The following is a 21,155-nucleotide window of genomic DNA, read 5'->3' on the forward strand; positions in this document are numbered from 1 at the left end:
AAACTATACTAAAGGAAAGTAACAGACCCTTCATCTTTCCTTTGTGTTTTCCTCCTTGCTGAAAGATATGAAGAGGGCTAAGTATACAGCTGAGCAGCAGATCCCTGGCCTAAAGACCAGATGACTGATCACTACTTTCTGTAGATCAGATTTCTATTCTCTGCCCATCATCCTCATCAACACTGTCCTCTATTTTCTAAGCTCAAAACTCCAGGTAGAGAAGTTCAAAAGCATCAGAGCAAGTAGAAGTGCTGAGCCACTGGCTGAAGCTTTTGCATGCTGGGGATAAATGGTCTAAAGGCAAAAATTCTATAGCATCCTGAAGGCTGCTAGAAACTTAAGTTCAGTAGATGATTTTTTCAGAATAAAATCTTGGCATGCTTTGACATGGTACTACTGTCTTTGTAAACAGTACAATGAAGCAATGAGCCCTGGGCTTATTGGCAGTGAAGATAAAGAAAGGTTGAAAATGAAAGAGAGACAAATATTTATCAAACAAATGCAAACAAAATGAAAACAGGATGGAAATTTTAATTCCAGACAAAGTAGGCTTCAAAGCCAAAAGCAGAAGAAGCAAAAGGTCTGGCAGGAGGTAGGAGCTTAACAAAGACCAAACACTCATCATAAGCCACACACCTAATTGTGAAACATCAAATTAGAGAGTGCTAACATTGCTGGAAAGTCAAGGAAGAACAGAAAGAACCACAGTTGTTTGGAAGATTTGTACTAACTTCTCACCTAATGTCGGACATGCACAGAGAAACCTAGGCAAGTTGAAGGGAGAGTACAGGGATGAAGTAAGAGAAACTGTCAGGACCTTCAATGCTGTCATCGGCACTGGACGTATGTTTTACCCTTAGAAGTTTATCACTGGGGAGCCTATGGATATGCCATCATATGTGGTCAAAGGGGTTGCAGTAAATTTCTCTACTGTATCCATGTTACTGAAAGAACAAAAACCACACTATAGAAGTAGCATGCTCAACAGCAATTTCTGTCTATTGATAAATTCTAGCTATGTTCACCTTGTGACTTTCCAAAGTCCTGGTCTTCAGCATTTGACTCCATTCACATAGACAGCAAATTGGTGATAAATTGCCCGTATATGAACAAAAAGATGGGTTTGTTTCACAGTCATTGACACAGTCCTAAGACTGTTGGCGTCCATCTGATTTCCATGAATGTGACAGGTTAACTGTGACTTTTCTCTAAAGTATATAGAGCTGGAAATAGTGTGCGGACAAGAATGGTCTGAGTACTTATTTGCTGTTTATGGCCCATACAAAGATGGTTATAGCTGAGCTTCAAGACTTATGATCTCCTGATAGGTAGAGTAAGCAGGAATCATCAGAAACTGTGCAGCCAGCCATCCTAAGGTGAATGAGACTAGGTGACATCAAAGCCAACAAATTCTCCATCTCCACTCCTTTGCATTTTCCTTTCTTCTCTCTTTCCTTTCTTTCTTCTTTTCCTTCTAAAGCTTTGCACTATCTAAACCATTCCCAATACTTTAATTCTTCATTGTACTCACAGAAGATTTTACTTCAAGCCAGAATCATGTAAACAACTTTATAGTGAAGTCTTTTTGTTTTTATAACTTGGATGACTAGAAGACATGACAGACTTACATGGCCCAATCCTAATATCTTGATGTCTTCTCCCAGCTTTGTCTATGACCTTGACCTCTACTCTAAATAAACAAAACTATTCACCCAGAAGAAAATCCAAAGTGGTCCATATGCCTTAATTTCAAATATTAATTCTTAATTCATATGCATATAGGTTTATATATGCATATACATCATATATGCATAGATAGATACATAGATGATAAATAGATAGATAGGTAGATAGATAGATAGATTGATAGGTATGAGAAAGAGTGTGTGTGTCTCATGTAGCCCAGGTTGGCCTTGAACTTAGTGAGCATCTGACAGAATTATTAATGGCCCTTCTGCCTCTACTTTCCCACTGATGGGATTCCAGGCCTGATGCCAGTTATGTACAGTGCTAGGGATAAAACTTGGACGAAATGGTGCTAGACCAGGAAAACTCCAATCTCTCCTGTTGATCCTTTAAGAATGTAACAAGCACACACTTTGCTTTCCAATGATGTTTCTTAATTTAACTCCACTACATCTTTTGAAATCAGATTCTCAGGGCTAAACTTGGGTTATTTTTTTTGGATGAATTCAATTTTTTCCTGTATTGTTGGTATTTCAATAGATGCAAGGGGGGATTTTACTTTGTACAAAGAAATAAATACTTAATGTCACTATTGAGCCAGACTTAGGATTTTTGGCTTTCAACTGAGATTCTATGCATCAATCAAACTAAAAGAAGTTATAATGCTTTAGGAGAGACAAGTTAAGGGTCATTAATAGTTAAATATAAAATGGATAACATATCTTATATTACCAGACATCTGTCAGCTCTCCCTTATCCATGTAAGTATTAATGGAATTTGGGTCATAAGGCATAAAAAGGAAGCAGCAAAAACTCCCTTTCACAATACCTAGAATTTGAGCATTTCAGGTTATAAGGTATCTACACATGCAATAATGATTGATGTAATATGGCCACCAAAGACTTCTGTCTTATAAGTGAATGAGTGTTCACATTTAAAATATTTTCATGATAAAAATACATGAGGTATCCTGTGTATAAAAATGTACTATATTGTACTGATCTGCTGGCTGCGAAGGAAAAGCCAATTTTCATGGCTCCTGTCAGTCACATGTGGTTTGGAAATGTTTATGCATTCCAGATGTACTCAGTGTAAACTGGAGAATCATATCCTATTTCCACTGGCTTGCATGCACGCATATAAAACTTGTTTTTCTCACAGTGCCACATGAAAATACATGAGGAACTAGCAGCAGTGGTCATAATTAATTAACTTCCTTCTTGAACTTTCATGGCTATGATGCTGAGGGCAGCTCTGATCCTTCATGTTTACAGAGCCTGTGACTTCTGCTTTGTTGCCTTTCTTGTTCAATTCTGCTCCATGGACCATTGAAAACAACCACCATGCAACATAAGTTTCTTATACCTACTATGTGTCGGGCCCTCTGCTAGACCTAACAAATACAGAGCAGGGCTTCCATTGCTGGGAGCCCAGAATTCAACATGAACAAACACTACACAGTGTGCTGGCCACTTGGGTACAATTGACCTATAGAAACAACGAAGAAGTGTGACAGAGCCCACAGGAGAGGCGCCCTAAGGATGAAGTTTGAAATGACAAGAACTGAGCAGCATTCATAACAGTAGGATAATTATGTGCACAGACTCATTGAGAACACATGATTCAAGGACCTGAAAGAAATGCTGTGTGGCTTAAGGCCAGACATAGAGACAATATAGAAAATAACTTGAAAATCCATGAAGAAGAGGTGATTATTATGGAAGACCATAATATTTTACTACTATACATTTTGTGTTAAGATTTGAAGATATCTTCTAAGAAGTATAGAAGCCATGTATAAACTGGCTAATGATACAATGTCCAATATCCAGACTGTGTCTGGCTATGATGTTCTCCTTCCTGACACGGCACAATTCCTGGCATCTAGTTAATTCTCAATTAACACAAGCTGCAAACAAGACATTTTGTAGATGTCCCCAGGGATCTGTGTTTTTATAAAAACCCTCTCTTTGATCACTGGTTTGACTTGTTGACTCATTTCTGGTGTATCAAATATGTCAGAAGTAGTGGGCTGCCACTCCCACCGTCGTTATAAAATGATTGCGATTGTGACTTCCCTCTGGGGAAATTCCTCAAGTTACTCATCATCTTTGGGCCTCTTTTTCTGTTGGATCATTAGCTACCATGTCTAAGACACCCAGTTTATGGAGAGTCTTACATGTAGCAAACTGAGTTGCATTTATGTTTGCCCACTGTTTACTCCTATTGGGTATAGTCCACTTATGTGAGATTGCCCATTGTTCACTCCTACTGGGTGTAATCATACTTATGTGAGATTGCCCACTGTTCACTCTTTCTGGGTGTAGCCCTTCTATGACTACCAGACACCACAGTGACAGACTTAAAATTGAATACCCCAATTTCCTTTGAACCTCCATGTAACCGCTGCCTTGGCCAACAGCTCAGTCACACCTTCCTAAGGGACCTCTCTTAGATGTATCTAGATTTATCAACCATAGGATTCATGCTATGTCAAAATGTTGGATCATTACATTTTAGTATGGCTTGTTATTCATCAGTAGAAAGGCAATATATCCTACTAGTATTTCTACTCTTGCATCTGTCTCAAGGAAGGTTTCTAGTATACCTGGCATGGGTGTGGGGTAGGGTTCCTGTACTAGATAATGAAGCATTGCTTGGAACCCCAGCTTTTGTGATTAAGTTCTGGATAACCTAGCATGTGGTCTTGCCTCCCTCTCTGAGGAAATGCATCTGCTTTCCTTTGGTTCCACTAATCTAGTAGACTACTGATAGACTTGTTCATCCCAATTGCTCATCCCTACCTTCAAAAGTAGGTACAGGGGTGCTCTGATGTATAACCCTTCTTCTAGCTGCTGCTAAGAATCCAGGGACTGTCATCTGTTTAGATGATGACAATCATGAATGTCCACAGAAAGGCACTTGTAGCTAATATATTCCCAATGTCCATATGTGGCCCTATTATTGTATGACATGCCTTAGCAAGTAATTCTTAAATTTCCTCTATACACTGTCCAGGTGGGAACAAGTAGATAAATATAGATTGCTTAGGGAACATTGAGTTTTTGGCTCAAATTTTTGGCAGTTTATATAACAGCGTTTGTTTGAAGTCAGTAACTTTATATGTAAAAAAGATGTTAAGATCTTGTAAAGATGTGAAATATTTACAAAAATACTATACGCAACTAAGGAAAGAAAAAATATCTTAAAAACCTAATTTTGACATCTATGAGTTATTCTTTGATTCTCAGGACTTTTTGGTAGTTCTTAAATCCAGTTAATGTGTAAGTAACCACTGTGTATCCCCCAAGAGCCCAAAGAATAGCAGTATGTTATAGTCACAAGGATAGTGGGAGAAAGGCGGAACATGAGCTCTGTACCTCTGTCCCTGATTATTCTGCTCTGAGATACAATTACTGGAAGCTGAAGAACTGGTGTGGGAGGACGTCCTTAGAGCCACTGCTGAGATGCCCACCAGCGGGGATGAAAATTTCAGCAGCGCAGAGGAGGTATGGTGGGGGCAGACATCCGCCTGATGGTTCACATTGATAACCAGTGGATTATGTTGACACGACAGTTCATAGGTTCCTGAGGAGAAATAAGGTAATTACTACTACTCACAGTCATTTAGTTAGAGCCTTGCAGTGTCTGTCCTCTATATCACTTTGTGACACACAAAAGACCACAAACACTTTCAGAGGTCCACATCAAATTGACCCCTGTGTCTACTGGAATAGCTGCTAGTGACTCTAAAGAAACAATTCTCAACTCACCAAGAGAGTGGTTACTTCCTCTGACATCAACCAGGTAGAGAGTCACTGTTGACTGCTGCTGCTTCCCAGGGACCAGGCCATCAGATGCCAAGAAAAGGAAAATTGCCACAGCAACTCCGGGCTTATCGAAACCCGCCTAGGTATAAGCACATACAGTATGAGCCATTGTTTCTGTAGACAACCAAGGTATGTGTCCATCTTCTCTCTGCCATTCTAGAGTCACTCTTTAAAAGAACTTTGTTCTTCTTTGCAATGGGAAACACCCCATGGTAAACAAAGCAGGACCTAAGGTGACAGCCCACATCAAAATGAGATGAATAGATGGCCGATGGTAGATGCTAAGCACCCGTTCTCAAAACTGCTTAGTGCCACTGTGTATTAAAGGTTGAGGGATAAAAGGACACCCAGTAGCCGCTGCTAAGGATTCGGATTCAATGCCTGTTTTCGACACTGGACTTATTTAATATAGCAATTGGACTATTGTTTTACTTCCAATACTTTAGCATGACTTCTAATTTATATTGAAAATAGCCGCAAGATTTCCCTGCTGCTCATAGATGTTACATTCTTATTATCAGGACCTTACAAAGTTTGATGTCCATTAAAAAAAAAAATAATTTGTTTTAATTTTTCAGATTATAGTATAATTATATCAATTCCAATCCCCCCATCTTTGTTTGCCCTCTAAACATTCTCACCTACTCTCCCTTGCTGCTTTTCAAATTCATGGCCTCTTTTTTTCATTAACTGATGGCACATATGCTCACGCATACTACAGATTCTATAATAGTCACTGGTGTGTGTGTGCGTGTGTGCGTGTGTGTGTGTGTGTGTGTGTGTGTGTGTAACCATCTCAGTCTGTATAAGGTGACTTGTATGTGTATCTGCAGGGATGAACGCTGTGGCTTTTCTTGGGTTCTGAACACGATGTGGTTCCAGTATAGAGCATAGCACGTCTGTTTGGTAGGGACCTCCTCTGAAGTGGGGAGAAGAGTAAAACGTGTTTTCCATTTTTAACAAGAATTCTTTCTTGTCCACAGACTGGGATTTCCTGAGTCCTGGCAGCATGCTTACAGGGTTCATTTACACTACTGGCTTAATTAACGCGATTTTACGATTTTCAGTGGTCAAAGCAACACAGCTCTCCTTTCCACCTTTGCGGGGAAGTCCAGCCATACTCTCTTTACACAATGTCTCCCCTACTCTCTTTTCATTTCCCTTCTTTGAAGTAATAAACATTCCTTCATAACTTCAAAAAACATCCAGGCCCATAGGTTACAGATTCTAAAATGAAGTCCTCTATGCCTCGATGGCCAGGGGCTAGAAATAAAAGGCATCCCAAGTCTAGCTCAAAGCTATTGACTCTAGCAGCAAATGCCTTCAAAGCTTCCTGGGAACTCCCCATAGCTCCTTCCTTTCCATGTACCACAACAGAGACCTGAGAATGGAAGACGGCTCTTTTCCTAAGCCAGAAATAAGAGTCCAAAGAGAAGGCCTCAGAACTGAAGAGTGTGGTGGCTTGAGCAAAACACAAGGCCTCTCAGTCTTCCACTCATCCCAGAGTAGGTAGCAGAGGTAGGATTTATAGTAGGTGTGAGGTCGTCTGTCCTGAGGGTCCATACCCGAACCTCCTAATGCAGTTTGCACCTCCTAACAACACAGACTGTCTGTGGCAGTGTGAATACCAAATCACTCTGAACCCTCCAGCCTCTCCTGTGGCAGTGCCTGGGTCGTGCTTTATAGGGAGAGGTTACCACAGGCCTTCCAGGCCATAAGAGAAGCAGGAAAACCACCAGTGACACTTATAAAGGGCACACTGTTGGTTTACACAAAGCAGAGAGAGCAGATTCCATCAGGTTATCCTGACACTTGGGCATTTCCTCTCACAGGAAAGATAGGGAAAATTTGATTCTCAAGTGAAACCTGAGTACATATCCCACAGCAGCAACTATAAGCACAAAAGGAAGCCATGTTATCTCACAACTCTTTGCCCTCTATAGCAGAAACCAGGCCATCTCCACAGATGTCAGTTATCAACCTGAGTTCAGGTAAAGAGAAACCGAGATTCACTGTTTGAGGAGAGAAGAGAGAGGGGACCAGGAGAGACAGAGACAGAGAAACCATCTACTTCTGCCTGACGCTGGACTTCATCTTTCCCATAGCTGAATAATAGAGATATCACTTACATCACGGGCATGCCAGGTAGACAGAATGAAGTCAAAGAAAAGCAGACAAGATAGTATCTATGAACATTAAGGGCTCCATGTTCATCCATTCTTACTTCCCCAAATACATACACCTTATCCAGTTTGTACAACAGGAACAAAAGCAGAAAGAATACAATTTAAAATTAGACACATGTATTTAGCACTTTAATATACAAAGAATTATGTTCTTCTGAAATTTACAGGCCAAAATTCGTCTACGTAATTTTATAAATTGCCTTGTGGAAATTTGCATTGGTTCTCCATGTTTGCGTTCCATAGAAGCTGTTGATATTTGAGTTATTGACAGAGTATGCATAGATTGAATGCCATGCATGAGCTCCATAAAACTAACTGAACTTGGCTCCTATAAGGAGGAAAAGCTACAGCTAAATTTCAGAACGAAGCCAAGATCTGTCAGGAATACAAACAATTTTAAAATCTAAAGAACACCTTAAAGAGAGAGAGATAGCGAAAGAATTTGTCGCAAAGAATATTGAACCAAAGAGAAAACAAATAAGATAGAGCATACAGCAGCTATATAGAAGATATGATAATGACAGATAGGTAAGTAGATAAATTATAGACAGATAGATGGATGGACAGTAATGACGAGAGAGAGAGAGAGAGAGAGAGAGAGAGAGAGAGAGAGAGAGAGAGAGAGAGAGAGAGAGAGAAGGTGAGTGGGAAAAGCAAGGCAGAGAGAAGGCTGAGTCTGGTTTATGACAGACAAGATATAGGCAGATGTTGACGAGAAAAAATGACTGACAGACAGACAGAAAGAAACAGATGAGACAATATAGCTGCTTTTTATTCACTAACTGTATTTGTACTCCAAAACTTAACCTCAATTGCTGCCTGCTGACAGAGAGTAAGGTTGAGATAGAACATCTCTAATGCTGAGCCATTTGAGCCGTAGAGCCTGTCTCCAGTCGGCCTGCTACAACATACACTCAAGCCAAGAGTTTCAAGGTATAGGTCAGCCTTTGTGGTGGTCACTGGATAGTAGGCCCTGAAACTATATTACGAACTGAAGAAGAATTATATTTAAAATGCTTTTCATTAACTCCTGTTTTCCCCCCACTTCTCATCCTCACTTATCTCTGGTACTTCCCCAGATGGAAAATAGAAGCTATGGGTGTAGGAGAGAGCAGGAGGTGATGCTTGCTCTTAGGACAGAGTGGGCACATGCCTTGTTGGAATCCTCACCAAAGTCAGCAGGCTTTTCTTCCTACTGGAGATTTTTTAATATGATCTCCTCAGCCCATAAAGATTTGATTGTGGAATTGAAACAAAGGTTTGGCCCAGATAAATGGTACACAGGAAGATAGTGGCTTTCCCAATTTCCCATTCTATATTACTTTAAAGGCTGAGATATTTCTAGTTTTAGACAAGCACAAAAATCGTAGACTCTCCCTGCAAAGTACTGACCTTTGTTACTCCCTCTCAACCTATGAAGTCAAGTGAGCACCAAAACACAAAAGCTTCATGCAATTTTAGAGACCAGAGAGGCATCTTTAAAAGCCACTTGTAGTTTAACGAGGACCACCGAAACTCAGGGTGCAATCACGTTTACTATTGGCTAAACCACGTAAGCATTTGTAGGAGAAAAATTACTAAATGTTCATGATTTCAGGTGAGTCAGTCTACTAATCTTGTCGTCAGAAGGTTTGTCGAGGGAGAGATTAACTCCAAGTTACAAAAGATCTTCCCCTGGAGTTTACAGCTAATAGAGGAAGGGAGTTTGTTCGGCAACTAAACTCAAGCCAGCCGGCTGCCCAGACTGCCTCCAGATTCCAAAGGTGACGAAAAGTGAAGGTAGGACTTTTGAGGCTGTTGCTCTTTCTTCTCATGTCTAGGCTCCTGCTCATCTTGGTGTCCATCAGACTCTAGATGAGGCCCTGCTCTGTTCCCATAGGGCCCCATAATGACTACAGCCATTGCAAATGTATATGCTGCCTTTTCTGTAAGAGTCAGACCGGCTGATCACTACATGCAATTGCTCTCATGGCTTCCACAATTCCTGGTTAGACTTTGCAGAATGTAAGCATCGGCAAGTCAGCGGGAAAGGCTAGGATCTACTCAGACGACCAGATCAATTCCTCCTAGATCATTTCCCTAAGTCCACTATAGACAAGGCCATGTCTTCGACCACTCTGCTGGAAGAGTTTATGAGACTTCCAAAGAGGAGCAGGAAGGGACAGGACCACACCTGCAGTGAGTGCTGCTGTGGTGTGTCTCTCATTACCCCTTTCATGAGTGTGGCACGCAGTACAAAGTCAAGCCTTTTCCCTTTTGGTGACCTCCACGTACAGGGCCATGCCACTTACTTGGCATGGGAGGGGATGGGGGCAGGAAGCCCATGCCAAGTGACTTTTTTCATAAGATCTAGTGAGACTACTCTGCAGGGCCATTCCAGCTTGCACAGGGTTCTGACACTATTTAAATACCACCCCTCCTGGCTAATCCTAGTTCTCTCACTCTCCTACACACTGATATCAACTGTAGTTCTCAGCAAACTGTCTGCGTGTAAATTTTTATCTCAAAGTCTGAATCCCAGGGAAAATTCGACGAGAGACGAAGCCTGCAGATGAGGAAAGGTGTTATGGAATACAGATAGCAACAGTCCTTACGGGATGTAGATACAGATGGAGAGCAAATGCAAATACGAGGTGAAGAATGAGAGCACTGCCCAGCATGACTAGTGTCCCTTCTGCATTAAAAACAACAGATGCCTCCTCCGATGTTTGTGGGGCTGAGAGTTGGTGTCGTTGCCCTGCTTGGGACAAGAAACTATTAACAAATAAAAATCAATTGCATTCTGGAGTAGTAACAATCAAATAGGAAAGCGGAAATAAAGTTGTGCCCTCTAGGGATAAACTGGTGCAGGAGGTTAGCTTTTTAAGGAAATGGCAATTATAAACACATAGTCATCTTGTTCTTGCTTGATCCCTAAGGAGTGCAGGTTTCCGCACATGCTAATGTCCCTAGCAACTGAACACGTTTTCTGAAGACAATTACTTTGTATACATTTCCATTACGCCTAGAGAAGGAATCCCTATGCTCTTCAGAAACCTGTCTGTCCTATTAAGCAGAAAATCCTGTCAGCAGCTTTCCACTTGATGAACTGGAAGTAGATTTGAATCATTTTGAGCATCAACTGCTTTGCTCCATATTGAGATAACCATCCTCTATAGCAGTGATTTTCAAACTGCAACATACATGCAAACTTCCCAGGACCTAGCTAAAGTACAAGTCCTCGGTTAGTAGAACCGAGATTGCGCAATTTTAACCAGGTTCCTGGGAATAAGAGTACTTCATGGGACGGGAAGAGATTTGAACATGCCGTTGATGGCTCTCTCCTCATCCTTAACAATTTGTAGCTCAAGACAGTATTATCATTCCTCTGGCTTGCTTTTCTCCTCTTAACAATTCACTATCAATTTTGAATGGAAATTCCAATTTTGACTTGGTTTCTTATTTCTCATGTTTATGTCGGGCAGCTCCCAGCTCCTCAGGTTCTCCTTCCTTGCCAAGACCGCTTCCTTTCTCAGAACCCTTGTCATGAAACTGCTCTGAACAGGCATGGTAGAATGGCCGTTGTTTGGTAGCACAGATAGGAGTCTACTGATGCTCGTGGATATAGACAGCAGTGGGGATGGGTGGAAGAAGAGCCAAGCCTCCTGCCTGTGGACAGGCCTGTGAAAGCTTGTGTGGTTTGGCTTTTTAAGTGTGTGTGTGTGTGTGTGTGTGTGTGTGTAGACATGCACATGTCACAGAGCTCTTATAGAGGTCAGAAGCCAGCTCCTGGGAGCCATTTCTTTCTTTCCACCTATGGGATTCGTGGACTGAACTCGGCTTCTTAGGCCTGCACTCAAACACCTCACCTATCCAAGAGCTTATGTTTTGATGCAGATTTATAACCTTTATACGGACACATGAGGACAGTAATCCTGTGGTGCTTGTGGAATTGCATGCCCATATGTATGCATGTGCATACACATAGCACACATGCATGCATGTATGTGTGTATAATACACATATCTATGTAGAATATGTGTGTGTGTGTGTGTGTGTGTGTGTACATATGTATGTATCCAAGTTCTCTGGGTGATTATGTGCATGTGTATTCATTGCTGAAAACCACTGTTTCAGGTAATCACAGGTGATTTGCCCAAGAGGTACTGTCACAGAATCACTTTATAAATTCTTTAACAGGTCCCTTTTTATTTTAATGAAAAAAATTTTAAAGATTTTATTTATTATGTATACAGTGCTCAAAGGCCAGAAGAGGGCATTAGAGCACATTATAGATGGTTGTGAGCCACCATGTGGTTGCTGGGACTTGAACTCAGGACCTTTGGAAGAACAGCAGAATAGTCAGTGCTCTTAACCTCTGGGCCATCTCTCCAGCCCCCCTTTAATGAAAATTTAACTGAATTATTTTTATCACTCCTTATTTGGCACTTACTTATTAAAACCTAAGTATGTCAAAAAATTCGCTGTAAAGTTTACATGTAAGTGCAAAGTTGGAAGGAATTCTGTAAATACTTCATTTAAAAGAAATTTTAAGAGAAAACTAATGCGCAGAGAGATGGCATGTTTATATAAAGTTACTCGATGGGTTCATAGGAGTAACAGAATCAACAATAACATTCTTTGGAGTGCTTGCGTTCTTCCAATTTCTAAAACACCTTCTAATCTGTTGCTCTTTTTCGAGGCTAGAGTAAAAAGCCAGCTCATTTGTGTGCATCCCCACCCTCTCATGTAGGATCCCATGAGCTTTACTCTAACCAAATAGTCAAAGCAGTGACCAGACTCAGTACCTCCTATACAAGAACTTTTCCCTTTTGGTCGAATTATAAAATGTGGACAGCTCCTGGGATAGTTGGAATCATTTCCAAATAAGCGATTAGCATTTGACTGATCAAAAAATAACAATAACTGAAAAGTTATCAGATTTAGTAAAAAACAAACAAACAAACAAACAAACAAAAACCAACCAAGATACAAGATGTCTGCTCAATTTTGAAAATCTGACATGAAATAAATTTTGCTTTAGAATACCCAAACAACAAGTGAAAATGAAAATATTGATGTTGAAAGATCAGCTGTTATTTATCAAAAACCTAAATTTAATTGGAGAGTACTTTTTTTTTTCCTGCAGCTCAGTGTTGAAAACATAGATACCCATGACAAGGTTTGTCTGTGGCAACCATTTCACAATTTATCAAAAGACTGTAGGGTGTTCTGTGAATATATGCAAATTTTGTTAGTTATTTAAAAATAAGAATTTTCCAAATGAAATTAAAGAATGTGCTATAAGCAAAATAAAAAAATAAGGAGAAAAAGAACAAATCATTGGAAACACAAACAAAAAGGGAGAAGTATGAAAGAATTTTGTAGATATTTGTGTGCCCAGAGAAAGAAAACTAAGAATAATTGACACTTTTGACACACTAATACAGAATATGAATTCTTATTATGGACCAGCACTTATTCCTAAATGAATGAAAATTTGCCATTTAAAGGCTTACTAATAAAATATAGGGCCAAAGGGAGGAGAAAAAACACCCTCTATTAATATCTCAACTGGCACAATAAAAAGTTGTTATGTTCTGAAAAAAATCAATGGTATAAGCAAACACAATTATATTTAAAAACTGCTAAGGTTATAAAACAAATCATAAAGTATTGCAAAACACTTAAAATCAAATGATATCAAGAGGTCTATATAATCAGGATTTATGGGACACAATTAAAGTAGTAATTGTAATAGAAAAAGTACCCACCACCAAAAATAAACTATCCAAGCATTTAGTTAGGAATTGGGAGGCTAAAGACAGAAATCAGATTCTGCTATGCTCATGGAGCAGTGTTTTGCCCAGTCATCATCTAAGAGACTTCTGCTGGCAGCTAATGCAAACAGATGCATAGATCCACAGCTGAACATTAGGCAGAAAGCCCAAATTGGAGGTCTCCATCGGGTCTTTCCAATTGGAGCTCAGGAAGAGCTCCTCAGAAGATGGGGAAGAAGAATTGTAGGAGCCAGAGGTGTCAAACACACCAGGAACACATGACACACAGAGTCAATGAAGCAGGGCTCAGGGGCTCAGAGAGACTGGAGGTAGCAATCACAGAGCCTACATGGGTCTGCGCTAGGTCCTCCAAATATATTTTATGGTGTGTATCTTGGTATTTTGAGGGGCTCCTAACGGTGGGGATGGGTGGGGCTGTCTCTGACTCTTTAACTTGCTCTTGGAACCCTTTTCCTCCTACTGGGTTACTTCATCCAACTTCAATATGAGGATTTGTGCCTTGTCTTATTACAGGTTGCTATGTTGTGTGCTTAGATTCTATTCCTGAGAGGTCTGATCTTTTCTGAAGGGAAATGGAGGAGTAATGGATCTGGGGAAGAGAGGATGAGGGAGGGAAAAGGAGTGCAAGAAAGAGAAACTGTGATCAGAATGTATGGGGGCAGGGAGGAAAGAAAGACACTGTAAATTCAGAGAAATCAAGACACAAAACATGACAATAAAGGAATAATCAATAAAATAGAGGGAAAGTACCAAAAAAATAAGGTTAATGAGACTGAGTACTGTTCCTGAAGACACCGGTAGGGTAGACAAGTTTCACATGTAATCCAGGAAATGTTAGAAAACCTGTATCCCTAAAGGTATGATAAGTATGGCTAGGAGTGGAAAAGCAACGAAAAGTACATTATGAGCACTAACCCACACTATATTTGACCATGTAGAATAAATCAGTAATTTCCCAGATACCCAACAACCAATAGAAAAGAAATAGAAGCATGGAGTATATTCTTAAAACTCAAAGAAATTGAAATGGCAACTAAAACCTTTCCTCAAATAAGCCCAGAACTGAGTGGTTAAAAAAAAAAGATAAATTTAGTTGAATTTTGAAGGAAGTGATAATCCTCCTCACACAAGAGGTTTCAAAAAAGGGGATAAAACCATACTGACACTTTTATGGGGAGTTAGTAAACTATTCAAAGGGAAATATATAAAACGTCAATAAAAACCCAATAGTACACACAAAATTCATACATAATCCACATCTAAGATCCCTCTACAAGGAAAACTGGTTTTGTGTCTCAAACCTTGTCTCCTTGATTCAACACGGTGATAACTCAAAAGAACAGAATCACAAAGGTACATTTTAGAATCTATATGGAAAAGAAATGTTCATGAATAGTGAACTTCAATTTTTAAAACAAATGCACAAAAATGGGGAAGGGAACCATGTACAGCCAACTTATTTACACAGTAAAATGCATACCAATACAAGCAGAGAGCTGGTGAAACAAACAGGAAGCTAGACCAGCTAAATGCGGTACAGAGTTCAAAACAGACTCACACTTTACCTAGCAGTTGGTATGTAATCATTGTCATACCATAAAACAAAGCAAAAATGAACACTTCAGTGGATACTATTAAAGAAATTACTGTGTCATGTTTCATGTATTATGAATATATATTCAAGAATTCTAGTGCGTGAAAGACAAAAGTCTGAAAGGCAAAACTGAAATTCTAACATAAGAAAATTATATATATATATATATCAGTTCAACCACAGTGAGCAGGGTGAAATGAATGGATTCACCTATACCATGAAATTAAGAGAAAGAATACTAACTGATTAGCAATTGTTGCCTAAAGGGATGTTATACCACACTATAGTAAGGAGAAATTAAAAGCATGGCAAAAATAAGAATTTATCTTATTCTCACTGACTGACCAAGCATAGGTGAATGGTAAGCCAGGCCCCAGTAAGGGTGTGAGGAACAGACCCATCCATACTGTCTGGCAATTGAGACTGAAACATGTGTTTGCTTGTTTGCTTACACCCTTCCATTCATGCTCCAATTTTAAATCACTATAAGTAAGCGTTATGCTTTGCTATTTGATAGACCCATGAAATTCAGCATTGTCATTCTTTACTGAACATATTGGTGGTGTTTTTAGAGAGGATCGTATGACCTTTCAACACATTTAGAGTGAGAAAGACTCAACTTCATGTGGAAAAAACAAAAAACCCAGAATAGCTAAGCAATCCTATACAATTAAAAAAAAAAAAACTTCTGGAAGTATCTTCATCTCTTACTTCAAGATATACTACAGAGCAACCATAATATAGAAACAGACTGGTTGATCAGTGAAATTGAACCAAAGACCAGAAATAAATCCACTATGGACACTTGATCTTTGACAAAGAAGCCAAAACCATACAATGGAAAAAAGAAAGCATCTACAACAAATGATACTGGTCTAACTGGATGTCTACATATAGAAAAACTAAAATAGGTCCATATTTATCACCCTTCACAAAACTCAAGTCCAAGTGGATCAAAGACCTCAGCATAAAACCAGACACACCAAATCTATTAGAAGAGAAACCTGGAACCAGCCTTGAACTCATTGGCACAGGAGACAACTTCTTGAACAAAACACCAACAGCTCAGGCTATAAGATCAACAATTAATAAATGGGACCTCATGAAACTGAAAAGCTTCTGTAAGGCAAAGGACACTGTTAACAGAACAAAATGGCAGCCTACATATTAGAGAAAGATTTTCACCAACCCTACATCTGACAAAGAGCTAATATATAAAACATATAAAGACCTCAAGAAATCAAACACACACACACACAAAAAAAAAAAAAAAAACTCAAATAATCCAATTTAAAAATTAGGTCACAGATCTAAAGAGAGAATTCTCAACAGAGGAATCTAGAATGGCAGAGAAGCACTTAAAGAAATGTTCAATGTCATTAGTCATCAGGGAAATGCAAATCAAACTGACTCGGGGATTCCATCTTATACCTGTCAGAATTGCTAAGATGAAAAACTCAAGTGATGCTTCATACAGAGACCAATGGAGCTAACAAATCCAGGTGGAGGACGGGGTGCTGCAGAGACTGATGCATCAACCAAGGACCATGCATAGTGGGGACCTAGACCCCTTGCTCAGATGAACTCGATAGGCAGCACAGTCTCCTTGTGGCTTCCAAAATATGGGCAGTAGGAACTACTTCTGACATAAACTCTGGCCCCCACATGTTGATCACTTTCCCCTGGTGAGGTGGCCTTGCCAGGCCACAGAGGAAGAGGATATAGGCAATCCAGATGAGACTTGATAGGCTGAGGTTAGATACTAGGGGAGGAGGGCTCCCCTTTCTGAGGATTAGAAGAGGAAGTGTGAGGTTATGAGAGAGGTAGGGTGAGACCAGGAGGCGATGAGAGAGAGGGAAACAATCAGGATGTAAAGCCAACAAATTAAAAATTTAAATAAAACTTCTCAAGTGAGAGCACATGCTAGTGAGGATGGGGGAGAAGGGGAACATTCATTCTCTGTTAGCTCAAATGTAAATTTGTGCAACCACTCTGACAACCAATCTGGTGCTTTCTTGGGAAGTTGGAACTAGTACTACCTCAAGACCCAGCTATACCATCTTCCAGTCACATACCCAAAAGATGCTCTGCAATACCACAAGGACATTTTCTCATCTGTGTTCATGGCAGCTTCATTCACAATAACCAGAATCTGGAAACAACCTAGATGCCCCTCAACTGAAGAATAAATTAGGAAAACTTGGTGCATTTACACAATGCAATACTACTCAGCTATTAAAAAAACAAGGAAATGATGAAAATCTCAGGCAAATGGATGGAACTAGGAAGGATCATCCTGAGTGAGGCAGCCCTGACCAGAAAGATACATGGTATATACTCACGTATAAGTGGATATTAGCCATATAGTACAGGACAACCATACTACAATTCACAGACCCAAAGGTGCTAAGTAACAAGGAGGGCCCAGGGGAGGTTCTCCTTCAACCTCACTCAGATGGTGAAATAGAATAGACAACAGTAGTAAAAGTAGAGAGGGAACTGGGTTGTAGAGGGTGTGGGGAGGGTAATGAGTGGGGAAATCAGATGTGGGGAGAGTAGGGATGGGAGGTTAGAGGGCTTGGAGAGAAAACGGAAACCGAGAGCAGAGGCATCATTGAGATAAGCTGGTGACCTAGGACAGGATGGGCTACAGGGAAGATATGAAGATGTCTCTACAGGAGCCCCCTAGAAGTGGGGGACACAGAGACTGAGGAGGCCACTTTCTAGCCAGGCAGGACTTATAGTGGTGGGAGATGAACACCAGTCCACCTATGAAACCTTTGGCCCAAAATTTGCCCTACCTACAAGATGTACAGAGGTAAAGATAGAGACTGAGGGAATGGCCAAGCAGTGACTGACCCAACCTAAGACCGACCCCACGGGAGAGAGCCAACCCAATACCATTAATGATACTCTGCTATGTTGAGCTTGGATCCCAGCACTCATATGAAAGTTGAGGTGTGTTAGTTCACATCTGTAATTCAAGCACTGGGGAGAATGAGAAAGGAGCTCATTGGCCAGCCAAAAGCCTGTCTGATCTGGTGAGCTCAGACTTAGTTAATGGCATCAAAAAAAGAAGGTGAAGAGTGACTGAGGAGGATATATGGTCTCCACATACATAAGCATGCACGTGCACTTACATAAATGAGCATATACTATATATACATATACAAACATACATGCTTTTTGTCATGGAGTGTAAGACTTTTAACCCTGATTTTCCACTTGCTTTGGTTGTGATACACTTAGATTAAAGCAGACCCTTACATGTGGCTGTGAGGCTCTTTCTACCAGGGACTGACTGAGAAGAGAAGACTTGCCCCCATGTTTGGATAGCGTCATCCCATGCGCTGGGGTAGTGAAGGTATAAAAGACAAGACAGGATGAAGCCAGTATCATAGGTATTCTTTCTCTGTTTCCCATCTGCGTGTGAACTGCCCTGTTCTACCACACCATTCCTTGGCTCAAGATGGACCAAAACCTCTGAATCTAGAAACAAAATTAGCCCTTCTTCCATTAAGCTGTTTACATCAGGCATTTTGTCACAGTTACACAAACTGAACAACATAGTGCTGAAATAAGATAAGTAGTTATGGTTCTCTTTCATAACAATCAGAAACAGGATGCAGAGCAGGAGTTAGCACATTGCAGCCTGTGGGCCAATCCTGATCCAATGTTTATTTCCATAAGGCTGTGATCTAAGATATATATTTTCAAATAGCTGAAAATAAAAACAAATATAACATGAAAAGTAAATAAATTCAAAGTTCTGTCTTTGAAAATTCAAAAATACAATTTGTATGTAACCCAGGCCGTGGTGGCTCATGCCTTTCATCCCAGCACTCAGGGGGCAGAGGCAGGTGGAGTTCTGTGAGTTTGAGGACAGCCTGGTCTACAGAATGAGTTCCAGGACAGCCAGGGTACACAGAGAAACTCTGTCCTAAAAACACAAAAACCAAACCAAAACAACAACAAAAAACCCAACCTACAATTTGTATACATACACTTACATACTTTCAACTTTTGTGATAATAGCTATGGTAAACATTTATGATATGGATTGTATAAGCTATAAACTTAAAATATTTTTAACTGGTTCTTCATAGAAAACTTCTTCCAACTCTGGATTTGAATTTTAATCTGATCTACACACACACACAGCTTTTACTAGTTATATCATGTAAATGCTTAGCATCTCAAAATTTTAAAATAGTCATTTTTGAAGTGTGTAAAATAAATACTATGTGGAATAGAACACATTTCAACACATGTGTTTTTCCCTGTTCACATGGTGTTAGGGATGCTCATTGGAAGCCTAATCAATTAAATGCACATTCATGTTCTGTTAGAGACTTACATTCAGTGTTTAGCTGGTTGATAGCAAACAAAGAATAGAAGAAAATTATGGCTAACAGGCTTTAGGCTTGTGCGGAACAGATTTCCAGGCAGTGGTCCATGATTCATAACTGATGTGGAGAACCTGGTACTTAAAATACTGTGAACATGTGGTGGTTTCTGTTAGGACTGCTAGCTGGTCCAGCCTAAGTGAGATCATTTCAAACTGGAGGCAGTTAGAACCATAGAAACAAACATGAGTATATGATTTTGCCTATAGTGACTGACTCCTTAGGAACCAAACAGTTGCTGAGTGTCTGTATCCCAAATGGTTTCATTTTTTCCTACATTACTTACATTCAAAGTACCTTCTCAAGGAAACCACATTTTCTGTGCCTTCTCCTATTAGTGCATGTAGAGCTTACAGAAAGCACAGAGCTAAATCTCTCAATCAGATTCATCAATACATTGACTTTCAAAAACATAGAAGAAAAGCAATAAAACAAAGGTAGGGCACCTTTCCTTTCATATGCTCTTGTATTCTTGCTTTCTTCCTTTTGCTCTGCCCTGTGTACTCTCAGTGATAAGCTCTAGGTTTGGCATACTGCAGGTGCTTAATAAATGCTGACAGAATAAGCAAAGGAGTTTAGAGAGATGGAAAAATAAAGGCTCATGAGATCACTGTTATGACATGGGAATCTGACCTTCCAGATTACCGTTTTGTTCCTTAGTGCTGTAGAAGAAGCAGTTCAAACCTTGGGTGCTTTCTTTATCTGTGAAATGGAAAAACCATCTCTCCTGTCACTCACAGTGATTTGGAAGGGTACCAGGAAAATGCATAGAAATATGCATTTTGTAAACCATAGATGACTTTAAATGTAATTTCTTGTAAATGGTAAAAAGACATGTATTATATACTCCTTTAAAAATTTCTTCCATTCTTGCTCCATTGGCTGAAGATTAGAATAGAAAAGGAGCAAGAGGATGTTACTTCAGTAAAGTTGGCTAGAATGACTGAGCTTTTATTTTGGCAAGTAGCTTGTGAGTGAATGAAAGATTTTGGAAATATGTTTTCAAAACTAATGTTTTCCAGTACTGTTGTTTTTCATTGTGCAATAAATTTGTCTCTGATTCACTGCATACAAATCATATCTGTGTATCAAATCAAGATTAAATTATACTAAAATGAAGAGTAAAGAAAGGGCCAGAAATTCTGCAGTGCTTGGGAAATGTTTTGCTTGATGGAGCTTATTTCAAAAGCCACTTCCTAATTTATTTGGTACCAGACAGGTTCATGAAGTCAATGTTTTACTAGCCACCTTTTACACCCTAGTGTAACTTGTGATGAGATTCGTGATTTTGCTCTAAAGCAGAAACTATTCTCCTAGATTACCTGTGGAGCAGTACCAGGATACAAACCTAAAATACAAGAGGTAGTTAACTTATGGGTGTTAATAGAGTTTCAGATTGAGACATTTCTGCTTCTGGATACAACTGAGTTGCTTACAATGAAAAGAGAAGCTCGTTCCAGCGGGAGTATTTCAAAATTACAAATAAAGTAAGATGATGATGGGGATATGTTTGAAAACAAGCAAATCCATCAGGACTAAAGAGCTTAATATATCAAAAGGGAAGAAATCACATTAAAAGGAACAGAATATTTGATGTCTTAGAAATATTTTTAATAACCAAAACAGTCCAGAGTAAAAGCATAAGTGAAGCAAAGACTAGCCAGAGAGCGGC

The 21,155-nt window shown here is 39.7% G+C and overlaps 1 protein-coding gene across 1 annotated transcript in view; it reads right to left on the reverse strand.

Moving 5' to 3' along the window:
* Positions 1–21,155, reverse strand: part of Pappa2 (pappalysin 2) — a 198,475-nt gene that overhangs the window by 57,414 nt on the left and 119,906 nt on the right. The window contains exons 12-13 of the mRNA XM_051148331.1: positions 5,461–5,596; positions 5,068–5,275 (exon numbers count right to left, since the gene is read on the reverse strand). Of these exons, the coding sequence (XP_051004288.1) occupies positions 5,068–5,275; positions 5,461–5,596 (344 nt within the window). The remainder of the gene's footprint in view (positions 1–5,067; positions 5,276–5,460; positions 5,597–21,155) is intronic.

The sequence above is a fragment of the Acomys russatus genome, chromosome 6 (genome assembly GCF_903995435.1).
Source record: "Acomys russatus chromosome 6, mAcoRus1.1, whole genome shotgun sequence".
NCBI classification, from domain to species: Eukaryota; Metazoa; Chordata; class Mammalia; order Rodentia; family Muridae; genus Acomys; species Acomys russatus.